At 36.0% G+C, this 12339-nt stretch overlaps 1 protein-coding gene across 1 annotated transcript; it reads left to right on the plus strand.

Annotated features, from left to right (window-relative positions):
• Positions 1-684: 684 nt before the first annotated feature.
• On the plus strand, positions 685-7312 carry cdk5 (cyclin-dependent kinase 5). The gene is made up of 12 exons (XM_039816532.1): positions 685-903; positions 1026-1079; positions 1468-1535; positions 1679-1739; positions 1821-1877; positions 2087-2182; positions 2342-2416; positions 5017-5113; positions 5614-5683; positions 5894-5954; positions 6043-6123; positions 6387-7312. The coding sequence occupies exons 1-12, from the start codon at positions 847-849 to the stop codon at positions 6471-6473; spliced, it is 864 nt and encodes a 287-aa protein (XP_039672466.1). The 5' UTR covers positions 685-846; the 3' UTR covers positions 6474-7312.
• Positions 7313-12339: the final 5027 nt, after the last annotated feature.

The raw sequence follows: 12339 nt of genomic DNA on the forward strand, positions 1-12339 counted from the left end.
AAAGTGTTGGCATAATTAACAGACAAATTACGCATACTAACATATTAGTCTGACAGCTTCTCAGTTTGAGATTAGATTACAAATAATTGATTTAAGTACAGGAAACACATTTAAGAGGGTACTTTTTTCAGATATCACATAGGCCTCAATAAGTAAGATACATCCTTCACAGCTGTTATCTTTGACTACAGTATGTGGGTCAATTTGAAGAGTCTAAGATGATGTGTGTGAACACAGTCGTTTTGCCTTCCTTTTACAAACAAAGTCTGCCATAAAATGTCTTCAGAAAATGTTGAATCATTGTTGCTGCATCCAGCAACGATTTGGTCTTGTTTTCGAAAGTGTGGCAATTTATAAACTCGGCTGCAGCTGCAGACCGACCAAAAGAGATTTGGACACACTGGACTAAACCGTACACTGTTCAAAATAGGTAACTGCATACAATCAGTTAGATGTGATTACTGTGGGCAAGAAGAAACAATAGAGCATATTATACTATATTGTCAGAAATATGAAAAAGAAAGAAATGAGTGTCGAGTACTATTTTGGTATCTACAAATCAATATGATTAAGAATATATGAGTTTATTTTTGTATCATTATTTATTTCAATATTTTACATACCGGTATTAGATACGTATTCTGATCCACACCAGTTGGAGGCGGCAATGCAATCGTTGTTTGCCAACCGCCCATAAACCACAAAGAAGAAGAAGATCAACTAGGAGCAGCAAGTGCACATAGCTTTAAGCTAACGCTAGCTATCATAACATTATTAACCCCAATTTGGGGCCTTAATCAGTCATTGTCTTGCTACCTTGTTTAAGGCAGGCTTCTCTGGCTAAACATGCAGAAATACGAAAAGCTTGAAAAAATTGGAGAGGGTAAGTTTCATACGCTTTTTATAAAGTTAATATTAGCTAGCCTGGTTTGCTAACATAGCATTAATGTAGTTGCAGTGCTAGCTAACGTTAGCTAGATTGTAAGCGTTGTGCCTGCGTTAACTAGCTAATTGCTTAAAAAAACAAAAAAAAAAAAAAAAAATTATTAAAAAGGGTCAGGCTGGACGACGACGACGAGGTAACGTTATGTTTTCAGAATAACAATATTGCATTAACGTTATCGCTAACGTTAAATAGCTAGTTCATTAATATTTTTGCACACCCTGTACCCGGACTGCCTTCTTTTCCTTTCTAAAACGGCTATATTGTACGTATTTGTTAAGTGTCTTTAAATTTTTTTTATTGAAATATTTTTATTCTATTTTTATGTTCTTGGCTGTTGCAGTACTTTGCTCTATTGTTTTATTGTTTCTGTTGTTATTCCCTTTGTTTATTGTATGCACCAAACAGCCAAGGCAAATTTCATGCAAGTGAAAACTTACTTTGGCAATAAATCTCATTCTGATAATTTGCTAGCACGTTGTTAGCAGGCTAGTGCCAATCACACTGGGTGTCCTTTCTTTCAGGGGGTGCCAAGTTCTGCTCTGAGAGAAATATGTCTTCTGAAGGAACTAAAGCATAAAAACATAGTCAGGTCAGCTGAATTTACCTTGTGTTGATGTGGGAGTGACAGGTAGTGTTTCTCTTTTTGTGTGTGTTTGTCAGATGAGTTAAAATGCTAATCAGTTTGCCTTCATGTCAACAACCATTAAGTCTAAGCTGTTCTGTCTTTTCCAGACTACATGATGTTTTGCACAGTGACAAGAAGTTAACCTTGGTTTTTGAATATTGTGATCAGGTGAGATAGTCGTCCCAAACATACAGTATGTTTTAATGTGTACCTTTTTAGTGCTAATGTGTGTCTCTTTATCAACTGCAGGATTTGAAGAAGTATTTTGACAGCTGCAATGGGGATCTAGATCCTGAAACTGTGAAGGTGAGAGATAAACATCCTAGATAGTCCACAAAGAGGGTTTAACCAAGGACAGCATGTCTACTTAAATGCATACTATATAGACAGTTTGGTTTGTAGATAGCCTCATCTTTGGTCTCTGATTGTTATCAGTATGTCTGTTGCATCACATGCAACTTGGAATTAACTGCTTAAAGATTGTTTTGTCTCTAAACGTTCTCTCTCTAATGCAGTCATTCATGTACCAGCTGTTGAAAGGCCTCGCTTTCTGTCACAGTCGAAATGTTCTTCATAGAGATCTGAAGCCGCAGAATCTCCTCATAAACAGAGTGAGTGTTTAGGTGCATTTGGACTTTGTCAGGCTGCACTAACTATGCACACTTGAAATTAGTAACAGCATGTGTAAAATGTGTAGCTAAATCTGATGCGCTGTAGTTTTGTATTAGTTTGTGTTAATATAATTTGGTAACTTGTGTCTCTGTCTATAGAATGGGGAATTGAAGCTGGCTGACTTTGGGTTGGCTCGAGCCTTTGGCATACCTGTGAGGTGTTACTCAGCAGAGGTAGGTTGTACTTCATTAACACATTAAGTGCTAAAAACTGACTTCTTCCATCTTAATATGTGTAACCTGCATGAAATTGCATTGATTTTTGGATCATTCAATATCTAAAGAAAACATTTTTCCGAGGGACTTTGAATTGGGTGCTAACGATATGAAGAGAGTTATCTTCACCTTATATACAAACCACACAATTGGTGACATAAGAGTCCTTAATTGCATCTCCATATAAATATAATCTTCATTCCTGTTTTGCCAGTGCTTTTACAGTAGGAGTTGTAGTACTATAACCAGAAATCAGTAGACAGTCTCAACTTTTTAGTGTGGTATTTTGAGTGCTTTGAGTACTCTGTACTTTTTTGGGTACTGACCGAATTACGTCGATACTACAGAGGACCGATTCACGTTAAATCAAACGGTGCAAAATTTCGGTACCTAAGAGTGCATAAGCTCTCTGCATGTTGACAGAGAGCCGGGCGCCGATATACACACACGCGGATGGAGCAAACTACATTGTCTCTGCAGTTTTGTTTAAGTCACAGTGAGTCACGGCGATGCCGATAAAGTGGTTACAAGTGTAGTTACAGTTTTCAAAACTTCACGCAGACAGCGTTTGGTGCGATATGATATTAATACCGAGGCGAAAGCGGTCGCAGTGCTGTTGCTTGCCGTTACTCTTCCTCTGAGACAAGCGGGCACAGTGGTGGTGTCTATGCCCTGGTGACTGACTGACAGGCTGAGGTGGTAAGGCAAGGCAACTTTATTTCTATAGCACATTTCAGCAACAAGGCAATTCAAAGTGCTTTACATTAAACATTAAAGACCAATTAAAAATGGTCATAAAAATAGAATAATATACAAATACAAGAATAAAAGTTACAGTACAGTGTAACAAATGAATAAATATTTGATTTAATAGGTTATAGGGATGGTTTTGGAAGGGGAGAGGAAGGTGTTTTATTTTTAAGTAAATAGAATAAATAGGTTTGGAATTATTTTTTCAACTGAAATTATTTTTTTGTTATTACAGAGGGAAAGTAACGAAAAAAGGTACCGGAACTGAATTTCAGGTATAAAATTGTGAACGGTACCCAACCCTACTAATCATAAATCAATTGGTAATGAGACAAAAAAAAGGTTGAAACCAATTTAGTATCTGATTTTATGATGATATGAATAGTAAATTGAAAGCTTTCTGGCTTTGTAGGGCTAGACGACATGATCTAAACATCCATATCGCAGTATAAAAAGTAATAAAAATATGGCTCATCTAACTAGCACACTGCAACAATGGCAGATATGTGGCCTCTTCTACAGTGTTCCCTTTTTTAGGTATTAAAATGCTCTCATTTGTGTTAAGCCATTATTTAATGATGGGAGAGAGTCAAACACACAGCAGCATGTGGTTTAACTGGTGTTTTGATGTTTTTGTTGATGCTGATGATATCAAAGAAATGACAGGCAAGTTTCAGATAGGTTTAGTGAAGTTGGTCGGCTGACCTAAGGCCCTGGCGCACCAATCTCATGAGGGGGCACTTGACCCAGGGTGACTACTACTGATCTGAAAATGTAATAAACAGAAAACCTAGAGGGGAACAGAGTTTGAAGCATAGAGAATTTGAAGTAAGGTCATTTTAAAAGGTCATTTCATTTCAGAGGATGTATTACCCTGAGACTCTTAGCACTGGTTCAGCAAGAAGAAATGGATGATCCTACAAATATCTCACACCACACGGATATTCTATATGCAGTACATGTAGCATAAATTAAATGCCATAACTGAAGTTCTTATGACAGTATGGGGATTTAAACAAAATCCCCATACTATCTATCACTAATATCCACCAAGTAAAATTGTTCAGACAAGTTCATCAGTGTTCTTACAGAAATATGTAGAGTTCCCCACACTTATTTTGAAATTCTACTCCATAAAGTCATTCACCTAGATGAATTAAAAATCCCCCACAACCCAGCAGGTGGGAGGCGGCTTTGAAATCCAAAAAGACAATAAATAAAAAGTGAACATCGCGAATGGTTGTGACTCAATATCTGTATGTCTTTAAATTACTTAAATCTATGAGTTTCCAGTTTCTACATATTAAGTTTTCCCTGTAAACATGACTCATGAAAAGTTGTTCTGTAGCAGGTGGTCACATCATTAGCATTCATACTCAATTTAACTTTTAAACTTTTCAAGGTGAAATATATGCACTTCAGTCAGCCCACACATTCTCTCTGGGAACTACAACTTTTCTATCGTTTAAAATTATAAAATGATTGTCAGTGCACATCACCAAACAAATGTTCATATAACCTTGAAAATAACTCTTCAGACATTCAACATCTGACAAAGCAGCAGTCTGTTAAAGTTGTCAAGAAGGTGTAATGGAAACCAGATGGCTGATGCAAGTTCACCATTTAGTATTTCTGACCGTGTGGCCAAATCCATCTCTTTGTGAAATCGGTGTCCGTACAAAATAACACCCAGCCGAGAGAATGGTCATTACACCGAATGCATGAACGATTGTGCTAACACCAGTTTGGCTGTAATAATTGATGTGATTGGATCGAATTCTTACACTTTACTCTGTGATTTGACGTAGGTGGTGACTTTGTGGTACAGGCCTCCAGATGTGCTATTTGGTGCAAAACTTTATTCTACCTCAATTGACATGTGGTCTGCAGGATGCATATTTGCAGGTTTGTTTTTGACTGTTGACGATAGAAGTTGCTCTATTTTTGTCTTTCGAACTTTGTTCTGTTATCTTGTGTGCCTAGGATACCGTTGATACTAATAAAACTAAAATCATAATTCAATTAAGTATATGGCACTTTATATGGCACTTTTGTTAGTAGTTTTGCTTTCAGGGTTCAGTATCTTGCAAGTCATCTGTATGAATGCCTAAATTGCCAAGCACCAGTTTTTTTACAGGTGTTTCAGCTTACTAGAGAATAGCAAAAATAAAAAGATGGTGTAAATTTGGAGCTAAATGTAATTATTAACAATGTACAATTTGTATAATGGGGCAAACCAGGACCACTATGGAAATAAGTTATTTTAACTTTTAGGGGTTTTATCCGGCCATGCTTCGATGTTACGAATGAAAAAGTATGTTATGCATGTTGTTTTATGACATAATAAAACTAAACCGTATATAAAATGTTAATCGTGTTTCATTTTGATTCCATGTCCCATTCAGAGCTGGCTAATGCTGGAAGGCCTTTATTCCCCGGGAACGATGTGGACGACCAGTTGAAAAGAATCTTCAGATATCTTTTATTTATTTGATCTTTTACAAAATTTGTAGGTATTGACAACTTGTGTCTTCTGCTTATAACGTTTGGTATGTGGGACTCTGAGACCACATAGGTTGTATTCAGGCAGAACTGATTGATACTATGTGATGAATGATTTAAAAAAAGTGTTAACATGTTGGGCACATCTCTGTTGCAAGAAGTCTTTCTTTAACCACTTGGTACGTTGTTGGGTACACCAACTGAAGAACAGTGGCAGACAATGACGAAACTCCCCGATTACAAGGTAAATTATTAATGCCTTATTTTTTATTTTAGAGTATACCCCATGTCTTACTGGACGCTTCTTTAACTGCTTCTCCTTCTACGTACAGCCATATCCAATGTATCCAGCCACCACCTCACTGGTGAATGTGGTTCCCAAACTAAGTAGCACAGGACGGGATCTACTCCAGGTACTTTGACTTTGTCTACCTTCATTCAAATATCAAAACAATTTTGTACATCTGTGGTCAGTACAAAGGTTCTTTTTATATATATGTGTGTGTGTGTGTGTGTGTGTGTGTGTGTGTGTGTTTTTTTCTTTATAATTGTGCAAATAGTTGAGTAACTTCAGCTAAAATGAATGACCTACCAGTTGTTGCCAATAAACACTTTTGCTTGCAAGATATTAGATATTGCTGTTAACTTATTCAAAGTTTCCTTTGATCTCACCCAGAACCTGTTGAAATGTAATCCTGTCCAGAGGATCTCTGCAGAAGAGGCCTTGCAGCACCCTTACTTTGCTGATTTCTGCCCACCCTAAATGCTAAAATGCTCTCGCTGAACCTCAGCCACCAGAACCAATCATCCTTCACTCTGTTGGGTCATTAGGACCAGTCCCAGCAAGACAAATCCCTCACTGGTTTTCAAACACTCTCTTGCATTTTATTCTGTTGTGCCTCTGTGTGGAACAAAGTCCTGGTGGCTCTGCAAGGTTTAGGTTCTTTTAAGCTGCAAGCCTGTTTAATTTGGTACATATATACGCCTCCCAGTTAACTAGCACTAATGTGGGAGGGTGCACTCTGTGTTGCATCAAATACATTTTTATACCTGTGGAAACAGTTGTAAACAAGACGTACCATTAATTGCTTCCATTAATAGAAGTCTTAACATTGGTGGAGACTGTAGTTTTGATGCCAATACCTATATTGATATCTGAGTTTGAAAAATGTAGATATATTGGCCATCAACACAAAGCATAAACACAAATGTTTGATGAGAATCACTCAAATTTTATTATTAAAGAATTGAGATATGTGTGGACAGACTATGTAATGGTGACACAATTTCTCAATGATCTAAAACATTTGGCATTTCTGTACTGCAGGTTGTTCCTTATTAGCCACGATATACTCTAGTTCTGGTGCTGGTACATCTGTGATAAGTTAATATCTGCTGATATTTTGGCTCTAGTGATTCCCAGGCAGCTTAGGCTACAATGTTGCGATTTTAATTTTTGATTTGTCAGTTTTCGAATCACAAGCAAGCAATTTATTTGAAAATTGTATAGGCTTAAGTTGATGTTACTTTATTTTTAGGATTGTGTTATTTTTGTAACACTTTATTTTACAAGTCTGTAATTTATAAAACTACTGCATGTGATTTGGTACTAATTTCTTTCTTTAAAAAAAATTCAACCGGAGTAAATATTTACAAATGATTCTCTTATTATGGAAACTTTATTCTCCATATATACTAAATTGTATGTAAAGTGTTTCAGTTAGTCTGCATGGCACTGACTAAATGGCTCTGGAGGTTACACTAGCTATTAATTAGACCTGAGTAATTGGACGTGTACGCTGTCATGTAGTCATTCCCCTGTAATTAGTACCAAATGACACTTCTTTCCAGGAGATTATTATGCAATTCCAGACCTGTAAAATACACTGTTATATTGTTATTTTTACCTTTTAGACCAGAATAGACTACAGACTTGTCATTGTGAGGTTTCACATACAAATAGTACATTGTCCCACTACCCATTACAAGATTGTATAAGAGCATGGGAAGCTAATTTATGATTTTCTTTTTTTCCTCAGGCTTTTTATTTCCCCTCTTGTATTTGTCTTTTGTGCACTTTTTTTTCAATATTAAGTATGTTGAACACTGACAGCCAGGATTATAGCCGGTCCTCAATAAATGGGCATATATATAATATATATTTTATATATATATATATATATATATATATATATATATATATATATATATATATATATATATATATATATATATATATATATAAAAATGATAACCAGTGGACCATTAGTGACACATTACTTTTTTTTTTCATCTTTATCATTGTTATACTAATGTCTTTTAGCTTTTCTGAAATTATTAAGAGATAAAAGCATCCAGGTAATCCACTGATAATCTGAATTTCCACATGATTGTTTTGCACCATTAGCTGTTTCCATTCTGGTAACTTATATTAACATAGTTAACAGCTTGCAGTGTTATTTTACTCCGGATTGTTACAGCGCTACTTATCCCATAAAAGACTACATAATGAGTTGTTTGAAGTAGCTGTGTTAATAGGTAAAAGTTTTATTCTCATTTTGTTGACGTAAGACAAGATAATGGATGCATGTATTTATTAATGGTGGAATGTCTGCTCATTTGTTTTTCCATTTGTTTAAATGTAGCACAACCTTATTTGGTACAGAAATTCTCTTTTTGAATGATTTAATGTTACTCAGATCTATAGCATTTAGCCAGCTCTTTTTAGGATTTAAAATGTTTGAAGGTTGTGTGTGTGGATCAAGTTGTAATGAAAACAATCACAAAAGCATTTGCTCTCAGTATTTCATTATCTCATTCAGACAAACTGCTGTAGAGTTAGAGAAGTAGAGAAAAGAGAAAAGTAGATTTTGCACTTTGCTTTTGTTGGTCAAATTTGGGACAGATGTCAGTGATTCTTTTTGTATATATATGTCAGCCAGTAAGACTCAGTATTCAGTAAAGTGGACATAAATGCATGTTTGCTTTTGAAATTGGAAGTTCTTTCTTGAGCTTGGAACCAGTACTTGACAAAACTGTCTAGTATCTGTTGTGGAGCTTTCGATCATATCCATGACAACTGAGCAAACTCGGCTGAGGAAGATGGTGTGATATGATTGAAAGCTCCAGAACAGCTACTATATACACCATGTGGTGAGATTATTATTATTTTTTTTTTTTCACTAAACGTTTGATTTCTTTGAAAATTATTTACACAGCTTGCACATTCACAAGTCACCTGGACTATTTTGCATTTTGGAAACATCTGTTGTAAATAGTAAAAAGAAAAAAAGAATCTTGTAGACTGGATCTCAACTGTTTGTTTACTTACTTTTGTCAGCGTCAGTGTACACCAGCCCAGGCTGCTATAGGTTTGATTAAACTAGCTATGAGCTTTATTTAAAGCCCTTGAAAACTTAGTTTCAAATACAATATTTGTGTGTGTGTGTCTAAATAAGCAACAATCACACTCAGGTTTAGGAATAAACGAGGTCTTGAAGCTACAGTTGGTAACTTTTATAAAAAGTAACCTTTCGACCTATTTGCTTAACCCTTGTGTTGTCCTTTGGGTCCCAGTGACCCGAAGGACAACACAAGGATTATGTACTTCCGTTTACTTTGTTGAGAATTGCTCTCTAAACCCTGTTTCTTGTAAAGTAAGTAAAGTTTATTTCTAGAACACATTTAAACACAGTTTAAGCTGACCAAAATGCTGTACAAACAAGAACTAAGGTGCTGTATTAACCCTTGTTTAGAGAGCAATTCTCAACAAAGTAAACGGAAGTACATAATCCTTGTGTTGTCCTTCGGGTCACTGGGACCCGAAGGACAACACAAGGGTTAAACTGTCGCTATAGGCAAGGCAAGGCAAGGCATATACTATACCCGACAGTACCACATGAATCATCTGAAAATCCCATTCCCATGCCTCCTCCTGGTGCTCTGTTAAATGTGCTACTGTCAGGATATAGTGAGTTTCAGCAAATTTTTTATAAAAATTACCTACTGAACACCTTTTAAGAGTTTAACAATAAACAACTGAGCTAGTCTGCTTCATCAGGACTGAATGCTTGTAACCTGGCAACATAAGTTAACAACCCACCAATTGTCATTTGATTATTTAAATGTTGCACAATTCTGATAGGTGCACAAAAGTCTGACATCACCTATTTCCAGCGTTGAGCCCACATCTATCCAAAGAGATGAGCTAAAAACAACACAAAAACAGAAATCGGTAAATTTGCCAAAACGGTTTCTAATTTTGTCCTTTTTGAGAATGTGATTGTTTTTTGGGCCTTAAAGTTGGCATGCAGTTTGGTTTATCAGTAAAGTGACAGTTTGACTTAAGACTGACTACTTACACATAGTTAAGTGTGTATTAACTATTTAATGTACAGTTCAGAGTTACAATCACATATCTACAATAAAATTCACATAAAGCACATAGAGCCAGATGAAGCAAGTTCAATTCCCCAGATGTTTTGTGGATGGAAACCTTGGTGTTACTTTTAAGAACCAGTCTTGAAGGCACATTATGTTCATTTAACCCTTGTATGGTGTTCAGGTCTGTGGGACCCGTTTTCAATGTTTGCCAAAAGAAAAAGTATGCTATTTATTATTTCTGCTAACTCAAACTCATTGGCCTTGGTTCATTTTCTGTGAAGAACATAAAAAATTACTTATTTTCAGTGACTGCACACGGTGTAATTATTACAGTGTAATAATTGTAGGTGCTATGAAACTTAACTGTGTCCTCCACCTAACTGGGCCTGCTGTGTGTGTGTGTGTGTGTGTGTGTGTGTGTGTGTGTGTGTGTGTGTGTGTGTGTGTGTGTGTGTGTGTGTGTGTGTGTGTGTGTGTGTGTGTGTGTATCTCTGAGTGTAGGTGTCTGTGTGCAGGAATGTTGTCTTTCTGCATCTGGTATTTCCACACAAAGTTACAAAATTGTTACATTTCAAGCACGTTCACCTTTTCTGATTAAGTCCTGAAAAATAAGCACCAATAATGATCAAAAATCTTGTTTCTATTTTTTTTGTTTTACTTTTTTATAATTGAATTTCCTTGTTTTCTCACAAAAATGATCATATGATCATAAATGTGATCTCACAGGGGTAAATGGCAAATATAAACCATAAAAGATATAATTGAACTAAAGTAACCATCTGTTAAGTATTTTTACATAAATTGTTATGGCTGTACTGATTTAAAAGCCCAATAATGTGGTGGGTCCACCAGACCCGGGAACATTGGCTGTGTAACAAAAATATGAACAACATACAAGGGTTAATCCATATAAAGTGTTGGAAAGATATAGCCTTTTTCCCCCCCACATCTGCAGAATATCTATCTTTTTGAGTATTACATCATCCCAAGTCTGGTTTGAAAAGGATGTGGAGAACGTCATTTTGATTAATCTGGCTCCAAAAATACATTTGGGACCATACAAAGTGAATAGCATGGCTAAGATTACATTAAGAGACCAGAGATAATAGGATACATAATGGTCATGCAAGGAAGAAAATGGGTGATGTAACAACTGAAAAACTAAGAATTAAAGAGGTCAAATCTAGGCATTGGGTGACAGAAATATATAGAATATGGTTTTCTACTTGGCCATTAACTATGCAGTAAATATCAGGACTACCTAATGAGCACAAACAGTTCAGTAATAGTTTCTGCCAGTTCAGATACACTCTGCTGTTCTGTGACTGGTAGTAAGACAGGGGGCGTGGGGGGAGAGAGGTAATACCCAGGACATTTTCACAATTCCTTCATCCACAGTTTGCGGTAATGCTGGGTCATTTTTATGCTTTTTAACCCGACAACATGACAAAAACACACATATACTCAAAATCATCATGGCAATGCAGCAGCATCAGAATAGCATCATTGTGTAACGTGAATTGGCATTTGTGTCTACTTATTTTGCTACTGATGGTTAATATACAGTTGTCATATCATACATTTGTGTTGCAGTTGGCAGCTGTTCAGTCTACATCCATTCCAGCTGTTGAATATGTCATGAATTGAAAATGGGAATCCCAAAACTTTTTTTTATGTCAATTTGTTAACATTTGTATCTGATTCAGTGCATTTATTGCTCATGACACAGCGTCACTGATTCACCTTTTTTGTTTCCTGAAAAGTCAAATTTCCACTGAAAAGTAAAAGTTTCATTTAGATAAATTCTTTTTACGTCGGCTCCTTTTGGAGTAAGCTCTTATTCCTATTAACAGTGAACGCACCACGCGCAACAGTGGTTGTAGTTAAAAACTAAAGCCATAAAAGGTAGTCACAACCATAGACGTCCAGTCATTGGCTTTCAAGTGATGGCTGATTTCCAAGGGTTTGTGCTTCACATCAACAGTCATCTGATACACAGTCAACAGAGTAATAAAGCTACGGTGTTATGAACACCACTTAACTTTATTGGCATTATACTTGAAAGTTTCACATAAAAAAAAAAAAAAAAACTATACTCTGAATTTCCAGTAAAGTATTTATAGTGAGGATATGCAAGTACCTACAACTCCATAACTGTAGTGTCAAGGATTTAAATAACATAGTGACCATTAACAAGACAGGAAGTACACTCACACGAAGATAAGAAGAAAAGTTGTGTACGTAAG

The sequence above is a fragment of the Perca fluviatilis genome, chromosome 11 (genome assembly GCF_010015445.1).
Source record: "Perca fluviatilis chromosome 11, GENO_Pfluv_1.0, whole genome shotgun sequence".
NCBI classification, from domain to species: Eukaryota; Metazoa; Chordata; class Actinopteri; order Perciformes; family Percidae; genus Perca; species Perca fluviatilis.